This window comes from Sylvia atricapilla, chromosome 27 (assembly GCF_009819655.1).
Source record: "Sylvia atricapilla isolate bSylAtr1 chromosome 27, bSylAtr1.pri, whole genome shotgun sequence".
In the NCBI taxonomy this organism is placed as follows: domain Eukaryota; kingdom Metazoa; phylum Chordata; class Aves; order Passeriformes; family Sylviidae; genus Sylvia; species Sylvia atricapilla.
In genome coordinates this window covers 3,091,588-3,119,162 of record NC_089166.1, presented here as the reverse complement: position 1 = coordinate 3,119,162, position 27,575 = coordinate 3,091,588, and the positions used below count along the sequence as shown (strand labels likewise).

General features: G+C 52.6%; 6 protein-coding genes and 1 pseudogene across 6 annotated transcripts; 3 read left to right on the top strand and 4 right to left on the bottom strand.

Annotated features, from left to right (window-relative positions):
- Positions 1-1,255: 1,255 nt before the first annotated feature.
- Positions 1,256-4,743, bottom strand: LOC136372388 (feather keratin 1-like). The gene is made up of 3 exons (XM_066336982.1): positions 4,719-4,743; positions 1,890-1,927; positions 1,256-1,582 (listed from the first exon to the last, which is right to left on the bottom strand). The coding sequence occupies exons 1-3, from the start codon at positions 4,741-4,743 to the stop codon at positions 1,256-1,258; spliced, it is 390 nt and encodes a 129-aa protein (XP_066193079.1).
- Positions 1,560-5,038, top strand: LOC136372390 (feather keratin 1-like). Its single transcript, XM_066336983.1, has 3 exons — positions 1,560-1,584; positions 4,326-4,363; positions 4,721-5,038. Exons 1-3 carry the CDS (start codon positions 1,560-1,562, stop codon positions 5,036-5,038), a joined length of 381 nt encoding a protein of 126 aa, XP_066193080.1.
- Positions 5,039-9,322: 4,284 nt separating this feature from the next.
- On the bottom strand, positions 9,323-12,816 carry LOC136372395 (feather keratin 1-like). Its single transcript, XM_066336991.1, has 3 exons — positions 12,792-12,816; positions 9,960-9,997; positions 9,323-9,649 (listed from the first exon to the last, which is right to left on the bottom strand). The coding sequence occupies exons 1-3, from the start codon at positions 12,814-12,816 to the stop codon at positions 9,323-9,325; spliced, it is 390 nt and encodes a 129-aa protein (XP_066193088.1).
- Positions 9,627-13,111, top strand: LOC136372396 (feather keratin 1-like). Its single transcript, XM_066336992.1, has 3 exons — positions 9,627-9,651; positions 12,398-12,435; positions 12,794-13,111. Exons 1-3 carry the CDS (start codon positions 9,627-9,629, stop codon positions 13,109-13,111), a joined length of 381 nt encoding a protein of 126 aa, XP_066193089.1.
- Positions 13,112-17,425: 4,314 nt separating this feature from the next.
- On the bottom strand, positions 17,426-17,732 carry LOC136372296 (feather keratin 1-like; annotated as a pseudogene).
- Positions 17,733-21,530: 3,798 nt separating this feature from the next.
- Positions 21,531-21,827, top strand: LOC136372133 (feather keratin Cos1-1/Cos1-3/Cos2-1-like). Its single transcript, XM_066336603.1, has one exon. The coding sequence runs from the start codon at positions 21,531-21,533 to the stop codon at positions 21,825-21,827; it is 297 nt and encodes a 98-aa protein (XP_066192700.1).
- Positions 21,828-26,119: 4,292 nt separating this feature from the next.
- LOC136372292 (feather keratin 1-like) lies at positions 26,120-26,875 on the bottom strand. Its single transcript, XM_066336844.1, has 2 exons — positions 26,798-26,875; positions 26,120-26,446 (listed from the first exon to the last, which is right to left on the bottom strand). The coding sequence occupies exons 1-2, from the start codon at positions 26,873-26,875 to the stop codon at positions 26,120-26,122; spliced, it is 405 nt and encodes a 134-aa protein (XP_066192941.1).
- Between the last annotated feature and the right edge of the window lie 700 nt (positions 26,876-27,575).

The following is a 27,575-nucleotide window of genomic DNA, read 5'->3' as shown; positions in this document are numbered from 1 at the left end:
CCAGCAGTTTTTTCACAGGAGCCATCGTTGCAGCCCCCAGCTACCAAAAACAGGCAGTGCAAAAGCAATATATAGAGTACTTATATTCTGTTCTTGTTGTTTTTCTATTCTATTCTATTCTATTCTATTCTATTCTATTCTATTCTATTCTGTTCTGTTCTGTTCTGTTCTGTTCTGTTCTGCTCTGCTCTGCTCTGCTCTGCTCTGTTCTGTTCTGTTCTGTTCTGTTCTGTTCTGTTCTGTTCTGCACCATTCTATACTATTCTATTCCATTCTATTCTGTTTTGTTTGTTCTGTTCTACTCTATTCTAAGCAGCCCTGCAAAGGAGGACTTGGGGCTGCCTGTGGGATGATTGGCCTGCCACAAAGCACAACTGTGCTCTGGCAGCCCAGAAAGCCAGCTGTGTCCTGGGCTGCATCCAAACCAGCTCGGGCAGCAGGCCAAGGGAGGGGATTCTGCCATGCTCAGGTGACACCCCACCTGCAGAGCTGCCTCCAGCTTGGGGCTCCCAGCACAGAAGGAAATGGAGCTGTTGGAGCGAGCCCAGAGGAAGCCAAGATTATCCATGGGATGGAGCAGCTCTGGCAGGAGGAAAGGCTGGGAGAATTGGCAATGCTCAGCCTGGAGAGGAAAAGCATTGGGGTGAGGTGATTGTGGCCCTGCAGTACCTGAATTTATGGTCAAGATGGGGAGAGCCTGTTTATAAGAATCTCTAGTGACAGGACAAGGGGAATTGGCTTCACTCTGACAGAGAGTAGATTCAGAGGGTGTATCCAGAAGCAATCCTTTATTATCCAAGGGTGGTGAGGCCCTGGCACCCGTTGTCCAGAGATGCTGTGACTGCCCCTGGATCCCTGGAAGTGTTCAAGGCCAGGCTGAGATGGGGCTTGGAGCAATGTGGGATGCTGGAAGGTGTCCCTGCCCATGACACAGGAATTGGACTGGATGATGTCTAAGGTTCTTTCCAAGCCAAGCCATTCTGGGATTTTATCCTTCCTTTCAGATCCATCAGGACAGGGAAATTCAGAATGCAGAGGATCACTCAGTGCCCACTGAGCACGACCAATGCCAGCCTGTGCTGACAGCCAGTGCAAAACCAGCCCCAACAACCCCTCCCAGAAACAGCCCTGGGCAACCTCTGTGCCCTGGGAGAGTGTCTGCAGGGCAAAGGATGACACAAAGGCAGGGGCTGGATTGCAGCAGAATTTAATGAGTCAAAAGAGGGAGAAGGAGGCCACAGTGCAGGGAGCAGCTTTAGCAGGGGAAGCATCTCCTGCCACAGAGGCCACTGCCCAAGCCCGAGAGGCCAAAGCCCCCAGAGCTGATGGGCACTCCCTGAGAGCTGAGGATGCTGCCAACAGCAGCAGAGGTGGAGGATCCCACGGCGGTGTTCTGTGGGAAGGAGCTGAGGATGGGGCCGGGCAGGGTCACCACCACGGGCGAGGGCTGGATGGCCACGGTGGAGTCCTGGCACTGCCTGACACAGGGCTCATTGCAGCTGTTGGCCAGCGGGGTGGGGCCGCAGGGCTGGCAGGGCCGGCACGGGCTGTAGCAGGACATGGCTTGGGGCTGCACAGGCACCTGAGAGAAAAAGGGAAAGCAGAGCACAAGGAGCGGGTGAGGATCAGCCTGTCACCCTGCCATATGGATGACCATGTTTCTCTCAGTGCAAAAGACTCCCCAAATCATGACAAAGTCCATAGATATCTCCACCTCACCAACAGCTCAAGAGACACCTCAGCCAAACCCCAGTGCCTGTCTCTGCAACACCTTCTGCCTCTTTCCCTCCCCCATGGCAAGGAGCCCCAGTACCCAGCTGGAGACAAGTAATGTGCTTAGAAATGCATTTGGAGGAGGACAAGGAGGAGGAGAAATGCTCCAAACTCACCTTATTCCCAAGGAGCAGAAGATGGGAAGAGTGGATGAGAGAGTGAGGAGAAGGAGCTGCTTTTATACTGCCCCTGCACTGCCCCAGGCCCACAGTAACTGCACAGGGCAACAATTTCCCTACAGACTCATGTCCAAAGCAAAATGTGCTCCCTAATGCCACAGGGTGTGTTTTGGTTTCCATCAAAGCTGTCATTTAATTTCCTCCTTTCTGACATCCCCAGTAGGTCATGGAGATCCCTTTCATGTTCAAGGATGAGAAGCCAAATGATTTTTCTTGCAGGAACACATGAGTAATGGTTGGAGTCAATAATCTTGGAGGTCTTTGCCAATCCTTGTGATTCTGGGATTCAATAATTCCCTGATCATTGGCAGGGATGAAGTCTCAAACAGAGCCCTGTGCCACTGAGTTCCTCCTCAGTATGTGGAGGAGGTGTTGGGTGTCTGGACCGTTCCTTGTTCCTCCCTCTCTCCTCACCCACCATGCCCTTTGGCTGCACAGTGTGGAGCCTGACCTGGATGACACACCAGCACAGGCCACTTCTCCAGCACATGCTGTCAGTGCTGAGGACACATGTGACATGTGAGGGAGCTGCCAAGCATCCCTTTTTCCCAGGGCCAGGATGGAGCTGCTCTTGCTGGAGGGGGATTCAGCTGTGCCTTGGACAGGCCTGCAGACATCACACCCTCCTGGCTTGGCCTCACACCGAAAGGCTGACACATGGCCCACCCAAAACTGGAGCGTGACTTGCCACTGGTAGGGAGAGTCTCTCCCTGGAAATTTGCCTACTGAAGGCATTCCCTTGTCCTGCTGGGTCATGTCCCAGCTGCCTCCGTGTCTGCAGGGCAGGGAAGTGCATCAGTCCGTGGTGTGTTCTCAGAGCAGGTTTTGTCCCAGGGCTTTTCTGAGCATCCCCAGGCCTGTGGCACTGCAGTTTCCCCAAATCACTGTCATGCTGGGAGAATGGAGGAGATTTCCCTCCCTCTCCAGTGGTGCTGGGTTTGTTCTCTAGGCTGAGGAGGCATTTGCAGCATTGGAAAGGGGTGGGCATCAGTCCCGATGCCCTGCAGAAGCCATAGAGCTTTGAAGGCCAGGATGTGACCAAGCAATGGGGCTGGGTTTTCTGAAAGCCCTTTTACAGCTCCTCAGCCTCCAGGAGAGCTCCCCTCCACAGCCAGGTGTCTTTGACCAGGAAGAGGAGTCCTTGTGTGCATTCTGTCCCTCCATCAGCATCTCATCCTGTTGTCCTGTGATTTGCCTTGATTTTTTGTGGTTTTGTCAATCACAAGGTGCCCCTATATTGCTGCCAGCTTTTCTGATCTCTGGCTCTTCACAGGTGCCCGTGAAGGCACATCTGATGTCCCAGATGTCTGAGTGGGTGGAAGAGTCGGCGTGTTTGAAGTCCAGAGTCTGTGCATTGGTATTCGTATCCTCCCTAACCATCTCCTTCTGTCCTCAGCTGCATTCCCTCAATGCCAGCACATCCCAAGGTGTGTTTAGAGGTGTTTTCACTGACACCAAGGCTTGTGTGCCCATCAGCAGGTTGCATACACTCATGTCAGTGCAGTCTGTTTAAATATTCTCACAGCTGATCCTCCTCCTGCTCTGCTCTGGGGAGGTTTTCCCTCCCCGTTTCTGCGGAATATCAGGAACCTTATCCTGTGACAGGAAATGTTGCCACTGAACAGCAAGGCCAGAATCCTTGGAGAACGTTCCCCTGTCCTGTAGCCCCTGACCCCAGTGAAGCTGCCCCAGGCAGCCTTGGCTCAACCTTCCCTTTAGCTGTTCCCTTTTGCCCTGTGTGGAAGATCTTGTTTGCCACCACAAGCTTTGCTGATTCAGCCCCAGGTGGGCTTTGGCTTTCCAGTTCCAGCCCTGGAATACTCAGCCTGGGAAACGTTCTGCATCAGCACAGGGCATGAAGAGGAAGGGAGAGGAAAGCATTTCCCTGGAGAAGCAGTGTCCAGTGGGCATTGGAGTGAGATGAGAGGGGGGAGAGCAGCAGGCAGGACGTGGTGGGAGGAGAGGAGCCTTTGGCTGCTCTGCTGCTCTGTGCAGGGCAGGGCAGAGCTGGGGCTGTCCCTGCAGAGGCAGCTGCCAAGAATGGCAAGGCACTGGCCCGAGCCAACATCCCCTGCCTGCACGGGACCCTCCGGCATGGGGGGCACATCCTGTGCCTGCAGGGACACGCTCTGAGCCCAGCTGTGCTCAGGCCTCGCAGGGCACACGTGGAAGGAGCTGCAGCACAGAGCAAGCAGGTCAGAAATGAGGAAATGAAATGGCAGCGTTGATGGAAATCAAACCACAACGTGTGGCGTTAGGGCGGATATTTTGCTTTGGAGGTGAATGGGTTGGAAAATTACTGCCTTTGTGCACTGCCTGTGGGCCTGGGGCAGTGCAGGAGCAGTATAAAAGGGGGACCTTCTCTTTGCCCTCTCATTCACTCTTCTCACCTCCATCTCCTTGGCATCAAGGTGAGTCTGAAGCCCTTTCTCTTCTTCTGCCTTTGGGCTTTCTAATCACATTCTCTGCTTTAATCCCATTGGGTTGTTGAGAACAGCTTGTTCTGGGAGAGGGAAGGGACAGAAGGTGTGTATGGAGAAAGGCTGGGTTTGTTTGAGATGTTTCCTGAGCTCTGGCCGATGTGTGGAAGTCCCTGGACTTGGTCACTCTTCAGGAGATTCTTGGGGAACTCAGCAACCAGTGAGGATGCTGGGCCTCTCTAAGCAAAGAGGCTGGGCTTCTCTTTGCTTTTGTCTGTCATGGGGTGCCAACAGACGGCTCTGACACAGCCCTTTCTCAGCTCTGCTTCCCCTCTCCCTGTCTCCCAGGTGCCTGTGCAGCCCCAAGCCATGTCCTGCTACAGCCCGTGCCGGCCCTGCCAGCCCTGCGGCCCCACCCCACTGGCCAACAGCTGCAATGAGCCCTGTGTCAGGCAGTGCCAGGACTCCACCGTCATCATCGAACCCTCACCCGTGGTGGTGACCCTGCCCGGCCCCATCCTCAGCTCCTTCCCACAGAACACCGCCGTGGGATCCTCCACCTCTGCTGCTGTTGGCAGCATCCTCAGCTCTCAGGGAGTGCCCATCAGCTCTGGGGGCTTTGGCCTCTCGGGCTTGGGCAGTGGCCTCTGTGGCCTCCCCTGCTAAAGCTGCTGGCCATGGCCCTGGGGAAGGAACCCAGGGACTCACAGGATGGAACCGCCCTGGGGACGCAGCATGGCCTTGGTGCTTCCTGAGGGGCTGAGCAGCCCCAGCAGCCCTTGCAGAGTGATGGGGCCAGCCTGGGCTCCTGGCAAGCACAGCCCATCCCTGCCTCTGTCCTCTGCCACTCCCTCCTTTCCCTCCTGTGTCCTTGTTCCCTTGTGCTCCCTGGGGCTGTGAGCCCCACACAGCCATCCTGGGGACCTGCTTGGAATACCCACCTTGGAGAACAAGCAACTGGTGTTTGCCTCTGGTGCTCTCTGCATTTTCATCTCTGCTTGGATTGACCTAATTTTCCCGGTTGGACTCATTAAAGGTCTTTTGAATCGCAACCCATGTTGTCCTCGCATTTATTCCCCTACAGATCCTCTCCCAACATGCCCAGAAAGAGAGATGGTGCCCAGGGCTGGTTGTGGGAGGGGGTTATGTGCCGGGATTGTTGGGAATGGTTGTTCACAGGGTGTTAACACAGGCTCAATTTAAATTTTCTGAGTCATGCAATAGGTAAATCTGTTTTCTAATTTTCTCCACTGACCTGGGGCTGGACAGCATGACCTAATGCTCTTCAGTGATGAGAAGGATGATTTTTGCTGTCTCTCCTAAAGCATTCCCTTCTCTACACTCAGCAATGGCCCTTCTCTACACTTCCTGAGCCTTCAGCTTCTTCTCTCCAGCCAAGTGCTCTGATCTTCTCACCATCCTGTTCACCTTACACCAAACTCACTCCCCTTGGTCCAGGTGGTTCTTGCATTACAGCCCCTGCCCAACATGGGGATGGCCCCAGGCGAGTGCTGAGCAGAGCGGCATCGCCGCTCCCACCCATCTCCTGGTGCTGCTCCTGCTGGCACAGCCCAGGATGCTGCTGACAGCCCTTGGTGCCAGGCCACAGTCAGGGCAGTCACCCCTGTTCTCATAGTGTGATGTGCTGCTTTGAAAGTGGCATGTCAGTCACTCTTTTGTACATTTCTGTTGTGAATGTTGCTGAGGTTATAGTTAATTGTCTTATCTGATCCCTGTAAATTGTAGTTATCTGATCCTGCGATCTTTGCTTTTTGTGCTTCCAGTTCTTCTCTTCAGCCCCCAACAGTGGAGAAAGAGAGGAAGGCCTGAGAGCAGCACATGGTTTTATTTGGAACATTAAACTGAAGAATACCACTGTCAAACCAGGACAGAGATCTTTCTGTACTTTGCAGCCTCATCAGCAGGAAAGGAGACCTCACCAGTGGAACAGGCAGCAGCTGCCTCCCCTAGCCAAGGACATCTGGTCATTAATAAGCCTTAAAGATGTAATTGTCATGGTTTGGCCCAGGTAAGCGTGAAGGGGCATGGGCTCTCAGGTTTGGGTTTCTGTGCCCGAGATTCAGGTGGCTAAGAGTTTTTTGCCTCTCAATGCCCTGAGCCATGTCACAGGAAAGAAGCGGAGTCTTCAAGGTCTTGTTTTCTCCATTTCCCTGTTGTTTATTATTTCATATCTCGCAATGTTCTCTGTGCCCAGCCGAGATCTGAACAGCAGCTGGTACACGAGGTGACTCCTCCTGCAGTGGGATGTCACAGCCTCTTTATTCAGAAAACCACATTTCACTTGTTTACAGTTTTTTTCCAATACCTCTCACCTACAAAAAATGTTCAACTCTGCTCTGACCCAATCTCCTTAGACTCCTTTGTGGCACTGTCACCAGAAGATGGAGGTCAGGGGAGAAGAAGGAAGAACCAAGAGGCACACCCTAAATCTTCCATCTTGTCCCCCATGTACATACATTCTAAAAACTCAAAACTACATAATTTTTCATCCTACACTAAGCTGAACTACTGTTTTCACATCTTTGTGGTTTGTAATTCTTCTCTCAATGTTGGAAGCTGTTCCCATGGACTGAAGTCAGAGGCAGTGTCCTCCTGGGCCTCTGTGCCAGGGTCTATTACCCCCCTGTACAACTCCAAGACCCCCCTGGACAGATCCAAGAGCCTCTTTCTCGAGTCCCAAACCTCTCTGCTGAGGTGGGTGGCCTTCCAGGGCACTCAGAGGAATGCCCTGGACTCCAACAATGGGCAAGACCTTCATGTTCATTGATCCCAGCTCATGTCCCTCCCAAGATGGGGGAGAGGAGGACTCTCTCTCACTTCCAGGAAGAAGGCTGCTCCTTCCATAGGGAAAAAGCCTTGGGGGGTGAAGGCACATGAAATTGGTTTACTTTCCATGTAAATAGTTTCTTTGTCTCATAGGTTTTCCTATTAATATTGTGGCTGTTAGTGTTTGGTTTTTGATCTCATTGCCGTTTCCAGTGAGTAGATATTATCCCAGACTGTGATCTTTGACTTTTGTGCTTCCAGCTGGAGGGGAAAGGGAAGCCACTGTAGGTGTGGACTTGGTTTTTCGGATTGGTTTGTTTGGTTTTTTTTAGGGGGGAGGTGGTTGGATGTTTTTTTTGAGCAGGACTACTAAATTGGAGAACACCATCCCTAAACAACAACAGTGATAAGCCAAAATGTTCTGTGCCAGTGGGGCAGATTGCAGCTAGCATCTCTCATTCCAGGACATCCAGGAAAATCCCTTAATGATGTAGCAAATCAAGATGTCGATGTGTGTCTGTGTATATTTTGCTAACCTGGTAAACTATTCAAGGTCCGTGTATCCTATAGCTGAATTATGATCATTGCCATACTGAAAGTCACACCTGCAGGTCAAAAAGACGCTGTGCCCAGGTAAAGATCCTTCCCCTGAGCGTGTGTAGAATTGAGCTGGGGTGGTATAACTCGTATGGAACTGAGGAATCAATCCCAGTAGAGGGGCTGTACTTGGAAAGCTTCAAACTCTGAATATCTGTGTACCGATAATGGCATGGAAAGTCTGGTGGGTATGCTTGGTTTGGGGAATTCCACCAAGCATCCAGGCTTGTGCAACAGACATAAACAATCAATGTTTCTTCTGAGTGTGATTACTGAGTTGTTGCACAGTGAGTAACAAATCTGATATTGTGGGCAACACAACCAAACCCATTCAGTGACTCCATGGGAGCACAGGTCTGTGGGAAGGCAGCCCACTGCACTGTGTCCACATTTCGGGAATCCTGTGGTTATGATGGGATCTGCTGGAGCCTGATGCTAGATACTGATGGAAGCTGGTGCCTTTGTCTTGTCTGTAACACATTCACTGCTGAGTACTTGTGTCAAAAGTTCAGTTTAAAGAAGGGAGAGAAAAGAGGTACCTGGTTGTCCCTGGACTATGTAGGGTAATTTTATTCTCTTCTCGGTTAATTCTACTCTATTGTAAGCAGCCCTGCCAAGGAGGACTTGGGGCTGCCTGTGGGATGATTGGCCTGCCACAAAGCACAACTGTGCTCTGGCAGCCCAGAAAGCCAGCTGTGTCCTGGGCTGCATCCAAACCAGCTCAGGCAGCAGGCCAAGGGAGGGGATTCTGCCATGCTCAGGTGACACCCCACCTGCAGAGCTGCCTCCAGCTTGGGGCTCCCAGCACAGAAGGAAATGGAGCTGTAGGAGCGAGCCCAGAGGAAGCCAAGATTATCCATGGGATGGAGGGAGCAGCTCTGGCAGGAGGAAAGGCTGGGAGAATTGGGAATGCTCAGCCTGGAGAGGAAAAGCTTTGGGGTGAGGTAATTGTGGCCCTGCAGTACCTGAATTTATGGTCAAGATGGGGAGAGCCTGTTTACAAGAATCTGTAGTGACAGGACAAGGGGAAACGGCTTCACATTGACAGAGTGTAGATTCAGGCTGTGTATCAAGAAGGAATCCTTTATTATCCAAGGGTGGTGAGGCCCTGGCACCCGTTGTCCAGAGATGCTGTGACTGCCCCTGGATCCCTGGAAGTGTTCAAGGCCAGGCTGAGATGGGGCTTGGAGCAATATGGGATGCTGGAAGGTGTCCCTGCCCATGACACAGAAATTGGACTGGGTGATGTCTAAGGTCCTTTCCAAGCCAAGCCATTCTGGGATTTTATCCTTCCTTTGACATCCATCAGGACAGGGAAATTCAGAACCCCGAGGGTCACTCAGTGCACACTGAGCACAACCAATGCCAGCCTGTGCTGACAGCCAGTGCAAAACCAGCCCCAACAACCCCTCCCAGAAACAGCCCTGGGCAGCCTCTGTGCCCTGGGAGAGCGTCTGCAGGGCAAAGGATGACACAAAGGCAGGGGCTGGATTGCAGCAGAATTTAATGAGTCAAAAGAGGGAGAAGAGGGGGATTGGCGAGGAGACCGCAGTGCAGGGAGCAGCTTTAGCAGGGGAAGCATCTCCTGCCACAGAGACCACTGCCCAAGCCCGAGAGGCCAAAGCCCCCAGAGCTGATGGGCACTCCCTGAGAGCTGAGGATGCTGCCAACAGCAGCAGAGGTGGAGGATCCCACGGCGGTGTTCTGTGGGAAGGAGCTGAGGATGGGGCCGGGCAGGGTCACCACCACGGGCGAGGGCTGGATGGCCACGGTGGAGTCCTGGCACTGCCTGACACAGGGCTCATTGCAGCTGTTGGCCAGCGGGGTGGGGCCGCAGGGCTGGCAGGGCCGGCACGGGCTGTAGCAGGACATGGCTTGGGGCTGCACAGGCACCTGGCAGAGAGAAAAAGGGAAAGCAGAGCACAAGGAGCGGGTGAGGATCAGCCTGTCACCCTGCATATGGATGACCATGTTTCTCTCAGTGCAAAAGACTCCCCAAATCATGACAAAGTCCATAGAGATCCCCACCTCACCAACAGCTCAAGAGACACCTCAGCCAAACCCCAGTGTCTGTCTCTGCCACACCTTCTGCCTCTTTCCCTCCCCCATGGTAAGGAGCCCTAGTGCCCAGCTGGAGACAAGTAATGTGCTTAGAAACGCATTTGGAGGCGGACAAGGAGTTGGAGAAGTGCTCCAAACTCACCTTATTCCCAAGGAGCAGAAGAAGGGAAGAGTGGATGAGACAGTGAGGAGAAGGAGCTTCTTTTATACTGCCCCTGCACTGCCCCAGGCCCACAGTAACTGCACAGGGCAACAATTTCCCTACAGACTCATGTCCAAAGCAAAATGTGCTCCCTAATGCCACAGGGTGTGTTTTGGTTTCCATCAAAGCTGTCATTTAATTTCCTCCTTTCTGACATCCCCACTAGGTCATAGGGATCCCTTTCATGTTCAAGGATGAGAAGCCAAATGATTTTTCTTGCAGGAACACATGAGTAATGGTTGGAGTCAATAATCTTGGAGGTCTTTGCCAATCCTTGTGATTCTGGGATTCAATAATTCCCTGATCATTGGCAGGGATGAAGTCTCAAACAGAGCCGTGTGCCACTGGGTTCCCTCTCAGTATCTGGAGGAGGTGTTGGGTGTCTGGACCGTTCCTTGTTCCTCCCTCTCTCCTCACCCACCATGCCCTTTGGCAGCACAGTGTGGAGCCTGACCTGGATGACACACCAGCACAGGCCACTTCTCCAGCACATGCTGTCAGTGCTGAGGACACATGTGACATGTGAGGGAGCTGCCAAGCATCCCTTTTTCCCAGGGCCAGGATGGAGCTGCTCTTGCTGGAGGGGGATTCAGCTGTGCCTTGGACAGGCCTGCAGACAGCACACCCTCCTGGCTTGGCCTCACACCAAAAGGCTGACACACGGCCAAGCCAAAATTGGAGCGTGACTTGCCACTGGTAGGGAGAGTCTCTCCCTGGAAATTTGCCTACTGAAGGCATTCCCTTGTCCTCCTGGGTCATGTCCCAGCTGCCTCCGTGTCTGCAGGGCAGGGAAGGGCATCAGTCCGTGGTGTGTTCTCAGAGCAGGTTTTGTTCCAGGGCTTTTCTGAGCATCCCCAGGCCTGTGGCATTGCAGTTTCCCCAAATCTCTGTCATGCTGGGGGAATGGTGGAGATTTCCCTCCCTCTCCGGTGGTGCTGGGTTTGTTCTCTAGGCTGAGGAGGCATTTGCAGGATTGGAAAGGGGTGGGCATCAGTCCCAATGCCCTGCAGAAGCCATAGAGCTTTGAAGGCCAGGATGTGACCAAGCAATGGGGCCGGGTTTTTTGAAAGCCCTTTTACAGCTCCTCAGCCTCCACGAGAGCTCCCCTCCACAGCCAGGTGTCTTTGACCAGGAAGAGGAGTCCTTGTGTGCATTCTGTCCCTCCATCAGCATCTCATCCTGTTGTCCTGTGGTTTGCCTTGACTTTCTGTGGTTTTGTGAATCACAAGGTGCCCCTTAGTTGCTGCCAGCTTTTCTGATCTCTGGCTCTTCATAGGTGCCCGTGAAGGCACATCTGATGTCCCAGAAGCCTGAGTGGGTGGAAGAGTCGGCGTATTTGAAGTCCAGAGTCTGTACATTGCTATTCGTATTCTCCCTAACCATCTCCTTGTGTCCCCATCTGCATTCCCTGACTGCCAGCACCTCCCAAGTGGTGTTTGGAGGTGTTTTCACTGACACCAAGGCTTGTGTGCCCATCAGCAGGTTGCATACACTCATGTCAGTGCAGTCTGTTTAAATGTTCCCACAACTGATCCTCCTCCTCCTCTGCTCTGGGCATGTTTTTCCTACCCGTGTTTCTGAGGAATATCAGAAACCTTATCCTGTGATAGGAAATGTTGCCACTGGACACCAAGGCCAGAAGCCTTGGAGAACCTTCCCCTGTCCTGTAGCCCCTGACCCCAGTGAAGCTGCCCCAGGCAGCCTTGGCTCAACCTTCCCTTTTGCTGTTCCCTTTTGCCCTGTGTGGAAGATCTTGTTTGCCACCACAAGCTTTGCTGATTCAGCCCCAGGTGGGCTTTGGCTTTCCAGCTGCAAACCTGGAATACTCAGCCTGGGAAACATTCTGCATCAGCACAGGGCATGAAGAGGAAGGGAGAGGAAAGCATTTCCCTGGAGAAGCAGTGTCCAGTGGGCATTGGAGTGAGGTGAGAGGGGGGAGAGCAGCAGGCAGGACGTGGTGGGAGGAGAGGAGCCTTTGGCTGCTCTGCTGCTCTGTGCAGGGCAGGGCAGAGCTGGGGCTGTCCCTGCAGAGGCAGCTGCCAAGAATGGCAAGGCACTGGCCCGAGCCAACATCCCCTGCCTGCACGGGACCCTCCGGCATGGGGGGCACATCCTGTGCCTGCAGGGACACGCTCTGAGCCCAGCTGTGCTCGGGCCTCGCAGGGCACACGTGGAAGGAGCTGCAGCACAGAGCAAGCAGGTCAGAAATGAGGAAATGAAATGGCAGCGTTGATGGAAATCAAACCACAACGTGTGGCGTTAGGGCGGATATTTTGCTTTGGAGGTGAATGGGTTGGAAAATTACTGCCTTTGTGCACTGCCTGTGGGCCTGGGGCAGTGCAGGAGCAGTATAAAAGGGGGACCTTCTCCTCACCCTCTCATTCACTCTTCTCACCTCCATCTCCTTGGCATCAAGGTGAGTCTGAAGCCCTTTCTCTTCTTCTGCCTTTGGGCTTTCTAATCACAGTCTCTGCTTTAATCCCATTGAGTTGTTGAGAACAGCTTGTTCTGGGAGAGGGAAGGGACAGAAGGTGTGTATGGAGAAAGGCTGGGTTTTGTCTGAGATGTTTCCTGAGCTGAGGCCAAGGTGTGGGAGTCCCTGGTCTTGGTCACTCTTCAGGAGATTCTTGGGGGCCTCAGCAACCAGTGAGGATGCTGGGCCTCTCAAAGCAAAGAGGCTGGGCTTCTCTTTGCTTTTGTCTGTCATGGGGTGCCAACAGACGGCTCTGACACAGCCCTTTCTCAGCTCTGCTTCCCCTCTCCCTGTCTCCCAGGTGCCTGTGCAGCCCCAAGCCATGTCCTGCTACAGCCCGTGCCGGCCCTGCCAGCCCTGCGGCCCCACCCCGCTGGCCAACAGCTGCAATGAGCCCTGTGTCAGGCAGTGCCAGGACTCCACCGTGCATCATCGACCCTCGCCCGTGGTGGTGACCCTGCCCGGCCCCATCCTCAGCTCCTTCCCACAGAACACCGTGGTGGGATCCTCCACCTCTGCTGCTGTTGGCAGCATCCTCAGCTCTCAGGGAGTGCCCATCAGCTCTGGGGGCTTTGGCCTCTCGGGCTTGGGCAGTGGCCTCTGTGGCCTCCCCTGCTAAAGCTGCTGGCCATGGCCCCGGGGAAGGAACCCAGGGACTCACAGGATGGAACCGCCCTGGGGACGCAGCATGGCCTTGGTGCTTCCTGAGGGGCTGAGCAGCCCCAGCAGCCCCTGCAGAGGGATGGGGCCAGCCTGGGCTCCTGGCAAGCACAGCCCATCCCTGCCTCTGTCCTCTGCCACTCCCTCCTTTCCCTCCTGTGTCCTTGTTCCCTTGTGCTCCCTGGGGCTGTGAGCCCCACACAGCCATCCTGGGGAGCACCTGCTGACTCCAGCCCTCTTTGGAGACCTGCTTGGAATACACACCTTGGAGAACAAGCAACTGGTGTTTGCCCCTGGTGCTCTCTGCATTTTCATCTCTGCTTGGATTGACCTAATTTTCCCGGTTTGACTCATTAAAGGTCTTTTGAATCGCAGCCCATGTTGTCCTCGCATTTATTCCCCTACAGATCCTCTCCCAACATGCCCAGAAAGAGAGATGTTGCCCAGGGCTGGTTGTGGGAGGGGGTTATGTGCCGGGATTGTTGGGAATGGTTGTTCACAGGGTGTTAACACAGGCTCAATTTAAATTTTCTGAGTCATGCAATAGGTAAATCTCTTTTCTAATTTTCTCCACTGACCTGGGGCTGGACAGCATGACCTAATGCTCTTCAGTGATGAGAAGGATGATTTTTGGTGTCTCTCCTAAAGCATTCCCTTCTCTACACTCAGCAATGGGCCTTCCCTACACTTCCTGAGCCTTCAGCTTCTTCTCTCCAGCCAAGTGCTCTGATCTCCTCACCATCCTGTTCACCCTACACCAAACTCACTCCCCTTGGTCCAGGTGGTTCTTGCATTACAGCCCGTGCCCAACACGGGGATGGCCCCAGGCGAGTGCTGAGCAGAGCGGCATCGCCGCTCCCACCCATCTCCTGGTGCTGCTCCTGCTGGCACAGCCCAGGATGCTGCTGACAGCCCTTGGTGCCAGGCCACAGTCAGGGCAGTCACCCCTGTTCTCATAGTGTGATGTGCTGCTTTGAAAGTGGCATGTCAGTCACTCTTTTGTACATTTCTGTTGTGAATGTTGCTGAGGTTATAGTTAATTGTCTTATCTGATCCCTGTAAATTGTAGTTATGTCATCCTGCGATCTTTGCTTTTTGTGCTTCCAGTTCTTCTCTTCAGCCCTCCACAGTGGAGAAAGAGAGGAAGGCCTGAGAGCAGCACATGGTTTTATTTGGAACATTAAACTGGAGAATACCACTGTCAAACCAGGACAGAGATCCTTCTGTACTTTGCAGCCTCATCAGCAGGAAAGGAGACCTCACCAGTGGAACAGGCAGCAGCTGCCTCCCCTAGCCAAGGACATCTGGTCATTAATAAGCCTTAAAGATCTAATTGTCATGGTTTGGCCCAGTTGAGCGTGAAGGGGCATGGGCTCTCAGGTTTGGGTTTCTGTGCCCGAGATTCAGGTGGCTAAGAGTTTTTTGCCTCTCAATGCCCTGAGCCATGTCACAGGAAAGAAGCGGAGTCTTCAAGGTCTTGTTTTCTCCATTTCCCGTGTTGTTTATTATTTCATATCTCGCAATGTTCTCTGTGCCCAGCCGAGATCTGAACAGCAGCTGGGACACGAGGTGACTCCTCCTGCAGTGGGATGTCACAGCCTCTTTATTCAGAAAACCACATTTCACTTGTTTACAGTTTTTTTCCAATACCTCTCACCTACAAAAAATATTCAAATCTACTCTGATCCAATCTCCTTAGACTCCTTTGGGGCACTGTCACCAGAAGATGGAGGTCAGGGGAGAAGAAGGAAGAACCAAGAGGCACACCCTAAATCTTCCATCTTGTCCCCCATGTACATACATTCTAAAAACTCAAAACTACATAATTTTTCATCCTACACTAAGCTGAACTACTGTTTTCACATCTTTGTGGTTTGTAATTCTTCTCTCAATGTTGGAAGCTGTTCCCATGGACTGAAGTCAGAGGCAGTGTCCTCCTGGGCTCTGTGCCAGGGTCTATTACCCCCCTGTACAACTCCAAGACCCCCCTGGACAGATCCAAGAGCCTCTTTCTCGAGTCCCAAACCTCTCTGCTGAGGTGGGTGGCCTTCCAGGGCACTCAGAGGAATGCCCTGGACTCCAACAATGGGCAAGACCTTCATGTTCATTGATCCCAGCTCATGTCCCTCCCAAGATGGGGGAGAGGAGGACTCTCTCTCACTTCCAGGAAGAAGGCTGCTCCTTCCATAGGGAAAAAGCCTTGGGGGGTGAAGGCACATGAAATTGGTTTACTTTCCATGTAAATAGTTTCTTTGTCTCATAGGTTCTCCTATTAATATTGTGGCTGTTAATGTTTGGTTTTTTATCTCATTGCTGTTTCCAGTGAGTAGATATTACCCCAAATTGTGATCTTTAACTTTTGTGCTTCCAGCTGGAGGGGAAAGGGAAGCCACTGTTGGTGTGGATTTGGTTTTTCGGATTGGTTTGATTTTTTTTTTTTTAGGGGGGAGGTGGTTGGTTGTTTTTTTTGAGCAGGACTACTAAATTGGAGAACACCATCCCTAAACAACAACAGTGATAAGCCAAAATGTTCTGTGCCAGTGGGGCAGATTGCAGATAGCATCTCTTATTCCAGGACATTCAGGAAAATCCCTTAATGATGTAGTAAATCAAGATGTCGATGCGTGTCTGTGTATATTTTGCTAACCTGGTAAACTATTCAAGGTCCGTGTATCCTATAGCTTAATTATGATCATTGCCATACTGAAAGTCGCACCTGCAGGTCAAAAAGACGCTGTGCCCAGGTAAAGATCCTTCCCCTGAGCGTGTGTAGAATTGAGCTGGGGTGGTATAACTTGTATGGAACTGAGGAATCAATCCCAGTAGAGGGGCTGTACTTGGAAAGCTTCAAACTCTGAATATCTGTGTACAGATAATGGCATGGAAAGTCTGGTGGGTATGCTTGGTTTGGGGAATTCCACCAAGCATCCAGGCTTGTGCAACAGACATAAACAATCAAGTGTTTCTTCTGAGTGTGATTACCTGAGTTGTTGCACAGTGAGTAACAAATCTGATATTGTGGGCAACACAACCAAACCCATTTAGTGACTCCATGGGAGCACAGGTCTGTGGGAAGGCAGCCCACTGCACTGTGTCCCACCTTTCGGGAATCCTGTGGTCAGGATGGGATCTGCTGGAGCCTGATGCTAGATACTGATGGAAGCTGGTGCCTTTGTCTTGTCTGTAACACATTCACTGCTGAGTACTTGTGTCAAAAGTTCAGTTTAAAGAAGGGAGAGAAAAGAGGTACCTGGTTGTCCCTGGACTATGTAGGGTAATTTTATTCTCTTCTTGGTTAATTCTACTCTATTGTAAGCAGCCCTGCAAAGGAGGACTTGGGGCTGCCTGTGGGATGATAGGCCTGCCACAAAGCACAGCTGTGCTCTGGCAGCCCAGAAAGCCAGCTGTGTCCTGGGCTGCATCCAAACCAGCTCAGGCAGCAGGCCAAGGGAGGGGATTCTGCCATGCTCAGGTGACACCCCACCTGCAGAGCTGCCTCCAGCTTGGGGCTCCCAGCACAGAAGGACAGGGAGCTGTTGGAGCGAGCCCAGAGGAAGCCAAGATTATCCGAGGGATGGAGCAGCTCTGGCAGGAGGGAAGGCTGGGAGAATTGGGAATGCTCAGCCTGGAGAGGAAAAGCTTTGGGGTGAGGTGATTGTGGCCCTGCAGTACCTGAATTTTTGGTCAAGATGGGGAGAGCCTGTTTACAAGAATCTGTAGTGACAGGACAAAGGGAAATGGCTTCACATTGACAGAGTGTAGATTCAGAGGGTCTATCAAGAAGCAATCCTTTATTATCCAAGGGTGGTGAGGCCCTGGCACCCGTTGTCCAGAGATGCTGTGACTGCCCCTGGATCCCTGGAAGTGTTCAAGGCCAGGCTGAGATGCGGCTTGGAGCAATGTGGGATACTGGAAGGTGTCCCTGCCCATGACACAGGAATTGGACTGGTTGATGTCTAAGGTCCTTTCCAAGCCAAGCCATTCTGGGATTTTATCCTTCCTTTCAGATCCATCAGGACAGGGAAATTCAGAACCCCGAGGGTCACTCAGTGCACACTGAGCACAACCAATGCCAGCCTGTGCTGACAGCCAGTGCAAAACCAGCCCCAACAACCCCTCCCAGAAACAGCCCTGGGCAGCCTCTGTGCCCTGGGAGAGCGTCTGCAGGGCAAAGGATGACATAAAGGCATGGGCTGGGTTGCAGCAGAATTTAATGAGTCAAAAGAGGGAGAAGAGGGGGATTGGCGAGGAGATCACAGTGCAGGGAGCAGCTTTAGCAGGGGAAGCATCTCCTGCCACAGAGGCCACTGCCCAAGCCCGAGAGGCCAAAGCCCCCAGAGCTGATGGGCACTCCCTGAGAGCTGAGGATGCTGCCAACAGCAGCAGAGGTGGAGGATCCCACAGCGGTGTTCTGTGGGAAGGAGCTGAGGATGGGGCCGGGCAGGGTCACCACCACGGGCGAGGGTTCGGATGGCCACGGTGGAGTCCTGGCACTGCCTGACACAGGGCTCATTGCAGCTGTTGGCCAGCGGGGTGGGGCCGCAGGGCTGGCAGGGCCGGCACGGGCTGTAGCAGGACATGGCTTGGGGCTGCACAGGCACCTGAGAGAAAAAGGGAAAGCAGAGGACAAGGAGTAGGTGAGGATCAGCCTGTCACCCCGCCATATGGATGACCATGTTTCTCTCAGTGCAAAAGACTCCCCAAATCATGAAAAAGTCCATAGAGATCCCCACCTCACCAACAGCTCAAGAGACACCTCAGCCAAACCCCAGTGTCTGTCTCTGCAACACCTTCTGCCTCTTTCCCTCCCCCATGGTAAGGAGCCCTAGTGCCCAGCTGGAGACAAGTAATGTGCTTAGAAACGCATTTGGAGGCGGACAAGGAGTTGGAGAAGTGCTCCAAACTCACCTTATTCCCAAGGAGCAGAAGATGGGAAGAGTGGATGAGAGAGTGAGGAGAAGGAGCTGCTTTTATACTGCCCCTGCACTGCCCCAGGCCCACAGTAACTGCACAGGGCAACAATTTCCCTACGGACTCATGTCCAAAGCAAAATGTGCTCCCTAATGCCACAGGGTGTGTTTTGGTTTCCATCAAAGCTGTCATTTAATTTCCTCCTTTCTGACATCCCCACTAGGTCATAGGGATCCCTTTCATGTTCAAGGATGAGAAGCCAAATGATTTTTCTTGCAGGAACACATGAGTAATGGTTGGAGTCAATAATCTTGGAGGTCTTTGCCAATCCTTGTGATTCTGTGATTCAGTAATTCTCTGATCATTGGCCGGAATCAGGTCTCAAACAGAGCCCTGTGCCACTGGGTTCCCTCTCAGTATGTGGAGGAGGTGTTGGGTGTCTGGACCGTTCCTTGTTCCTCCCTCTCTCCTCACCCACCATGCCCTTTGGCTGCACAGTGTGGAGCCTGACCTGGATGACACACCAGCACAGGCCACTTCTCCAGCACATGCTGTCAGTGCTGAGGACACATGTGACATGTGAGGGAGCTGCCAAGCATCCCTTTTTCCCAGGGCCAGGATGGAGCTGTGTCGCATTTCACTAATGCAAGTGGGAGTCTTGATGGTTTGTTAACTGATCTTAGAGTGCAGAAACAACACAGAATAGATTTCAGTATTCATCAAAACCAATGCACCTTTATTGAGTGCCAACAGGAAATGCGATAGAAGGATTTGAAAGGAAATAAAGGATAGAGAGGAAAGAGGGGGTGGGTGTAGCTACCAAGAGAGAGACGAAATCCTCATGGTGTTGCCAATAGATCCGACTTCTTCCGTGGGGTGATCACAAAGACTTTGACTAACTCAGGAGTCTTTATTGTCTTTTCCACAGCAACAGGCAGTTGGACCAAAGGTCGGGAGATCGTTGTGGTGTGTTCATTTTGAGAGAACTGCAAACAAGTCAGCCATCAGCAAGCACAGTCAGTTCACTGTGACTTGCCCATTGTTTCTGCTCCGGTTCTGACAGAAATGCATGCTGGGTTTTACCACTGAGCACACTGACAGGCAACACTTGGCAAACATCCCACCTCAGCCAGGCCAGAACTGCAGGTGCTGGAGTTGTGGAGTCCTCTAAGGGTTTCAGTCTCTGTCTGTGATGATGGTCGTGAGGCAGATGAGGGATCTTCAGACCATCTCCTACAAGCTACTCTTGCTGGAGGGGGATTCAGCTGTGCCTTGAACAGGCCTGCAGACATCACACCCTCCTGGCTTGGCCTCACACCAAAGGGCTGGCACACGGCCAACCCAAAATTGGAGCGTGACTTGCCACTGGTAGGGAGAGTCTCTCCCTGGAAATTTGCCGACTGAAGGCATTCCCTTGTCCTCCTGGGTCATGTCCCAACTGCCTCCGTGTCTGCAGGGCAGGGAAGTGCATCAGTCCGTGGTGTGTTCTCTGAGCAGGTTTTGTACCCAGGGCTTTTCTGAGCATCCCCAGGCCTGTGGCATTGCAGTTTCCCCAAATCTCTGCCTTACTGGAGGAATGGAGGAGATTTCCCTCCCTCTCCGGTGGTGCTGGGTTTGTTCTCTAGGCTGAGGAGGCATTTGCAGCATTGGAAAGGGGTGGGCATCAGTCCCAATGCCCTGCAGAAGCCATAGAGCTTTGAAGGCCAGGATGTGACCAAGCAATGGGGCCGGGTTTTCTGAAAGCCCTTTTACAGCTCCTCAGCCTCCAGGAGAGCTCCCCTCCACAGCCAGGTGTCTTTGACCAGGAAAGTGAGTCCTTGTGTGCATTCTGTCCCTCCATCAGCATCTCATCCAGTTGTCCTGTGGTTTGCCTTGACTTTCTGTGGTTTTGTGAACCACAAGGTGCCCCTTAGTTGCTGCCAGCTTTTCTGATCTCTGGCTCTTCATAGGTGCCCGTGAAGGCACATCTGATGTCCCAGATGTCTGAGTGGGTGGAAGAGTCGGCGTGTTTGAAGTCCAGAGTCTGTGCATTGGTATTCGTATCCTCCCTGACCATCTCCTTCTGTCCTCAGCTGCATTCCCTCACTGCCAGCACCTGCCAAGGTGTGTTTAGAGGTGTTTTCACTGACACCAAGGCTTGTGTGCCCATCAGCAGGTTGCATACACTCATGTCAGTGCAGTCTGTTTAAATATTCTCACAGCTGATCCTCTTCCTCCTCTGCTCTGGGGAGGTTTTCCCTCCCCCTGTTTCTGAGGAATATCAGGAACCTTATCCTGTGACAGGAAATGTTGCCACTGAACAGCAAGGCCAGAATCCTTGGAGAACCTTCCCCTGTCCTGTAGCCCCTGACCCCAGTGAAGCTGCCCCAGGCAGCCTTGGCTCAACCTTCCCTTTTGCTGTTCCCTTTTGCCCTGTGTGGAAGATTTTGTTTGCCACCACAAGCTTTGCTGATTCAGCCCCAGGTGGGCTTTGGCTTTCCAGTTCCAGCCCTGGAATACTCAGCCTGGGAAACGTTCTGCATCAGCACAGGGCATGAAGAGGAAGGGAGAGGAAAGCATTTCCCTGGAGAAGCAGTGTCCAGTGGGCAGTGGAGTGAGGTGAGAGGGGGGAGAGCAGCAGGCAGGACGTGGTGGGAGGAGAGGAGCCTTTGGCTGCTCTGCTGCTCTGTGCAGGGCAGGGCAGAGCTGGGGCTGTCCCTGCAGAGGCAGCTGCCAAGAATGGCAAGGCACTGCCCCGAGCCAACATCCCCTGCCTGCACGGGACCCTCCGGCATGGGGGGCACATCCTGTGCCTGCAGGGACACGCTCTGAGCCCAGCTGTGCTCGGGCCTCGCAGGGCACACGTGGAAGGAGCTGCAGCACAGAGCAAGCAGGTCAGAAATGAGGAAATGAAATGGCAGCGTTGATGGAAATCAAACCACAACGTGTGGCGTTAGGGCGGATATTTTGCTTTGGAGGTGAATGGGTTGGAAAATTACTGCCTTTGTGCACTGCCTGTGGGCCTGGGGCAGTGCAGGAGCAGTATAAAAGGGGGACCTTCTCTTTGACCTCTCATTCACTCTTCTCACCTCCATCTCCTTGGCATCAAGGTGAGTCTGAAGCCCTTTCTCTTCTTCTGCCTTTGGGCTTTCTAATCACATTCTCTGCTTTAATCCCATTGGGTTGTTGAGAACAGCTTGTTCTGGGAGAGGGAAGGGACAGAAGGTGTGTATGGAGAAAGGCTGGGTTTGTCTGAGATGTTTCCTAAGCTCAGGCCAAGGTGTGGGAGTCCCTGGGCTTGGTCACTCTTCAGGAGATTCTTGGGGGCCTCAGCAACCAGTGAGGATGCTGGGCCTCTCAAAGCAAAGAGGCTAGGCTTCTCTTTGCTTTTGTCTGTCATGGGGTGACAACAGACGGCTCTGACACAGCCCTTTCTCAGCTCTACTTCCCCTCTCCCTGTCTCCCAGGTGCCTGTGCAGCCCCAAGCCATGTCCTGCTACAGCCCGTGCCGGCCCTGCCAGCCCTGCGGCCCCACCCCGCTGGCCAACAGCTGCAATGAGCCCTGTGTCAGGCAGTGCCAGGACTCCACCGTCATCATCGAACCCTCGCCCGTGGTGGTGACCCTGCCCGGCCCCATCCTCAGCTCCTTCCCACAGAACACCGCCGTGGGATCCTCCACCTCTGCTGCTGTTGGCAGCATCCTCAGCTCTCAGGGAGTGCCCATCAGCTCTGGGGGCTTTGGCCTCTCGGCCTTGGGCAGTGGCCTCTGTGGCCTCCCCTGCTAAAGCTGCTGACCATGGCCCTGGGGAAGGAACCCAAGGACTCACAGGATGGAACCGCCCTGGGGACGCAGCATGGCCTTGGTGCTTCCTGAGGGGCTGAGCAGCCCCAGCAGCCCCTGCAGAGGGACAGGGCCAGCCTGGGCTCCTGGCAAGCACAGCCCATCCCTGCCTCTGTCCTCTGCCACTCCCTCCTTTCCCTCCTGTGTCCTTGTTCCCTTGTGCTCCCAGGGGCTGTGGGCCCCACACAGCCATCCTGGGGACCTGCTTGGAATACACACCTTGGAGAACAAGCAACTGGTGTTTGCCCCTGGTGCTCTCTGCATTGGCATCTCTGCTTGGATTGACCTAATTTTCCTGGTTTGACTCATTAAAGTTCTTTTGCATCGCAGCCCATGTTGTCCTCTCATTTATTCCCCTACAGATCCTCTCCCAACATGCCCAGAAAGAGAGATGATGCCCAGGGCTGGTTGTGGGTGGGGGTTATGCACCGGGATTGTTGGGAATGGTTGTTCACAGGGTGTTAACACAGGCTCAATTTAAATTTTCTGAGTCATGCAATAGGTAACTCTGTTTTCTAATTTTCTCCACTGACCTGTGGTTGGCCAGCATGGCCTAATGATCTTCAGTGATGAGAAAGATGATTTTTGGTCTCTCCTAAAGCATTCCCTTCTCTACACTCAGCAATGGGCCTTCCCTACACTTCCTGAGCCTTCAGCTTCTTCTCTCCAGCCAAGTGCTCTGATCTCCTCACCATCCTGTTCACCTTACACCAAACTCACTCCCCTTGGTCCAGGTGGTTCTTGCATTACAGCCCCTGCCCAACACGGGGATGGCCCCAGGCGAGTGCTGAGCAGAGCGGCATCGCCGCTCCCACCCATCTCCTGGTGCTGCTCCTGCTGGCACAGCCCAGGATGCTGCTGACAGCCCTTGGTGCCAGGCCACAGTCAGGGCAGTCACCCCTGTTCTCATAGTGTGATGTGCTGCTTTGAAAGTGGCATGTCAGTCACTCTTTTGTACATTTTTGTTGTGAATGTTGCTGCGGTTATAGTTAATTGTCTTATCTGATCCCTGTAAATTGTAGTTATGTCATCCTGCAATCTTTGCTTTTTGTGCTTCCAGTTCTTCTCTTCAGCCCTCCACAGTGGAGAAAGAGAGGAAGGCCTGAGAGCAGCACATGGTTTTATTTGGAACATTAAACTGAAGAATACCACTGTCAAACCAGGACAGAGATCCTTCTGTACTTTGCAGCCTCATCAGCAGGAAAGGAGACCTCACCAGTGGAACAGGCAGCAGCTGCCTCCCCAAGCCAAGGACATCTGGTCATTAATAAGCCTTAAAGATGTAATTGTCATGGTTTGGCCCAGTTGAGCGTGAAGGGGCATGGGCTCTCAGGTTTGGCTTTCTGTTCCGAGATTAAGGTGGCTAAGGGTTTTTTGCCTCTCAATGCCCTGAGCCAGGACGCAAGATAGAAGTGGAGTCTTCAAGGTCTTGTTTTCTCCATTTTCCGTGTTGTTTATTATTTCATATCTCGCAATGTTCTCTGTGCCCAGCCGAGATCTGAACAGCAGCTGGGACACGGGGTGACTCCTCCTGCAGTGAGATGTCACAGCCTCTTTATTCAGAAAACCACATTTCACTTGTTTACAGTTCTGTTCCAATACCTCTCACCTACAAAAAATGTTCAACTCTGCTCTGACCCAATCTCCTTAGACTCCTTTGTGGCACTGTCACCAGAAGATGGAGGTCAGGGGAGAAGAAGGAAGAACCAAGAGGCACACCCTAAATCTTCCATCTTGTCCCCCATGTACATACATTCTAAAAACTCAAAACTACATAATTTTTCATCCTACACTAAGCTGAACTACTGTTTTCACATCTTTGTGGTTTGTAATTCTTCTCTCAATGTTGGAAGCTGGTCCCATGGACTGAAGTCAGAGGCAGTGTTCTCCTGGGCTCTGTGCCAGGGTCTATTACCCCCCTGTACAACTCCAAGACCCCCCTGGACAGATCCAAGAGCCTCTTTCTCGAGTCCCAAACCTCTCTGCTGAGGTGGGTGGCCTTCCAGGGCACTCAGAGGAATGCCCTGGACTCCAACAATGGGCAAGACCTTCATGTTCATTGATCCCAGCTCATGTCCCTCCCAAGATGGGGGAGAGGAGGACTCTCTCTCACTTCCAGGAAGAAGGCTGCTCCTTCCATAGGGAAAAAGCCTGGGGGGGGGGGGGGGGAAGGACATTAAATTGGTTTACTTTCCATGTAAATAGTTTCTTTGTCTCATAGGTTTTCCTATTAATATTGTGGCTGTTAGTGTTTGGTTTTTGATCTCATTGCCGTTTCCCGTGAGTAGATATTATGCCAGACTGTGATCTTTGACTTTTGTGCTTCCAGCTGGAGGGGAAAGGGAAGCCACTGTTGGTGTGGATTTGGTTTTTCGGATTGGTTTGATTTTTTTTTTTTTAGGGGGGAGGTGGTTGGTTGTTTTTTTTGAGCAGGACTACTAAATTGGAGAACACCATCCCTAAACAACAACAGTGATAAGCCAAAATGTTCTGTGCCAGTGGGGCAGATTGCAGATAGCATCTCTTATTCCAGGACATCCAGGAAAATCCCTTAATGATGTAGTAAATCAAGATGTCGATGCGTGTCTGTGTATATTTTGCTAACCTGGTAAACTATTCAAGGTCCGTGTATCCTATAGCTTAATTATGATCATTGCCATACTGAAAGTCGCACCTGCAGGTCAAAAAGACGCTGTGCCCAGGTAAAGATCCTTCCCCTGAGCGTGTGTAGAATTGAGCTGGGGTGGTATAACTTGTATGGAACTGAGGAATCAATCCCAGTAGAGGGGCTGTACTTGGAAAGCTTCAAACTCTGAATATCTGTGTACAGATAATGGCATGGAAAGTCTGGTGGGTATGCTTGGTTTGGGGAATTCCACCAAGCATCCAGGCTTGTGCAACAGACATAAACAATCAGTGTTTCTTCTGAGTGTGATTACTGAGTTGTTGCACAGTGAGTAACAAATCTGATATTGTGGGCAACACAACCAAACCCATTCAGTGACTCCATGGGAGCACAGGTCTGTGGGAAGGCAGCCCACTGCACTGTGTCCCACCTTTTGGGAATCCTGTGGTCAGGATGGGATCTGCTGGAGCCTGATGCTAGATACTGATGGAAGCTGGTGCCTTTGTCTTGTCTGTAACACATTCACTGCTGAGTACTTGTGTCAAAAGTTCAGTTTAAAGAAGGGAGAGAAAAGAGGTACGTGGTTGTCCCTGGACTATGTAGGGTAATTTTATTCTCTTCTCGGTTAATTCTATTCTATTGTAAGCAGCCCTGCAAAGGAGGACTTGGGGCTGCCTGTGGGATGATTGGCCTGCCACAAAGCACAACTGTGCTCTGGCAGCCCAGAAAGCCAGCTGTGTCCTGGGCTGCATCCAAACCAGCTCGGGCAGCAGGCCAAGGGAGGGGATTCTGCCATGCTCAGGTGACACCCCACCTGCAGAGCTGCCTCCAGCTTGGGGCTCCCAGCACAGAAGGACATGGAGCTGTAGGAGCGAGCCCAGAGGAAGCCAAGATTATCCGAGGGATGGAGCAGCTCTGGCAGGAGGAAAGGCTGGGAGAATTGGGAATGCTCAGCCTGGAGAGGAAAAGCTTTGGGGTGAGGTAATTGTGGCCTTGCAGTACCTGAATTTATGGTCAAGATGGGGAGAGCCTGTTTACAAGAATCTGTAGTGACAGGACAAGGGGAATTGGCTTCACATTGAGAGAGAGTAGATTCAGAGGGTGTATCCAGAAGCAATCCTTTATTACCCAAGGGTGGTGAGGCAATGGCACCCGTTGTCCAGAGATGCTGTGGCTGCCCCTGAATCCCTGGAAGTGTTCAAGGCCAGGCTGAGATGGGGCTTGGAGCAATGTGGGATGCTGGAAGGTGTCCCTGCCCATGACATGGGGGTGGGACTGGGTGATGTCTAAGGTCCTTTCCAAGACAAGCCATTCTGGGATTTTATCCTTCCTTTCAGATCCATCAGGACAGGGAAATTCAGAATGCAGAGGATCACTCAGTGCCCACTGAGCACAACCAATGCCAGCCTGTGCTGACAGACAGTGCAAAACCAGCCCCAACAACCCCTCCCAGAAACAGCCCTGGGCAACCTCTGTGCCCTGGGAGAGCGTCTGCAGGGCAAAGGATGACACAAAGGCAGGGGCTGGATTGCAGCAGAATTTAATGAGTCAAAAGTCAAAAGAGGGAGAAAATGGAGGATCCAGGAGAAGGCCACAGTGCAGGGACAGCTTCAGCAGGGGAAGCATCTCCTGCCACAGAGGCCACTGCCCAAGCCCGAGAGGCCAAAGCCCCCAGAGTTGATGGGCACTCCCTGAGAGCTGAGGATGCTGCCAACAGCAGCAGAGGTGGAGGATCCCACGGCGGTGTTCTGTGGGAAGGAGCTGAGGATGGGGCCGGGCAGGGTCACCACCACGGGCGAGGGCTGGATGGCCACATGGGAGTCCTGGCACTGCCTGACACAGGGCTCATTGCAGCTGTTGGCCAGCGGGGTGGGGCCGCAGGGCTGGCAGGGCCGGCACGGGCTGTAGCAGGACATGGCTTGGGGCTGCACAGGCACCTGGCAGAGAGAGGGAAGGGAGAAGTAAATCACGAGGTGTGGGTGAGGATCCAATCGTCACCCCGACATGAGGGAGCCAAGGCATGAGCTGGCAATAAGAGCTGAAGGCTGTGTCTGGAGGCACATGGGCTCTTCCCCTTACACAAACCCTACCAAGAGCTGAAGCCAGGGATGTCCCCATCCAGTTCAGAACTGGGGCAATACTTCTGCCAAGTCCCAGCAATCACACACCACCCACTCCTTTCCTCCTTTCACAAAAAGCATCTGCAAGGTCCTGCATGGGACAATGTCACAGGTATGTGCAGAGAAATCCCAGAAAATGAGAAAATGGAGAATGGGCTTGAAACTCACCTTCTTCCAAGGAGATGGAGGTGAGTGGAGTGAATGTGAGAGTGAGGAGAAGAACCTGCTTTTATACAGCTCTTGCATTGCTCCAGGCCCATAGTCCTGAACAAGGGCATTAATTTTCCAACAGACTCACCTCGAAAACAAAATATCCTATGTAATGGCACAGATTCAGGTTATGTTTCCATCTACCTTGCTATTTTATTTCCTCATTTCTGACATTCTTGCCCAGGATCCTTTCATGTTCCGTAATGAGAAGCTCAATAATATCCCAGGCAATATCATGTCCATTTGGCCAGAGGTGTTGGAATGGTTGCACGCAGGCAGGAGATGTTGGCTTGGGGCAGTGAAGTACAATTGTTTTCAACTGGCTCTGTAAAAAGTGCCCCAGCTTTGCTTCCAGCAACATATGACCACAGTCCACAAAAGTTCCTCCTGCTTTCGGGATGTGTCACTTGCTTCTCTCTCTTCCTTCTCTCTCCAAGGGTCATGAGCTGCATCATCTCCAGGTATCCTGGCTGGGTAAATGTTTCAGCTCTCTTCCTCTTGATGCCCTTTGGTCTGGGGGAAATGTTTGCCAGGCTGTTGGAGTATCCAGGCTGGGGTTAGGAAAGCCAAAGCCCACCTGGAACTGGATCAGGCAAACCATGTGGAGGGCAACAAGAAAGTCTTCAAGGAAGTGGGAGAATTGGCCAAAGACAGCTTCAGTATTCAACAGAGCAGCTCCCCTGAAGGCAAGGGTTACATGCCTGGCAGAGGTACTCCAGGGGTGCTTGGACTTCCT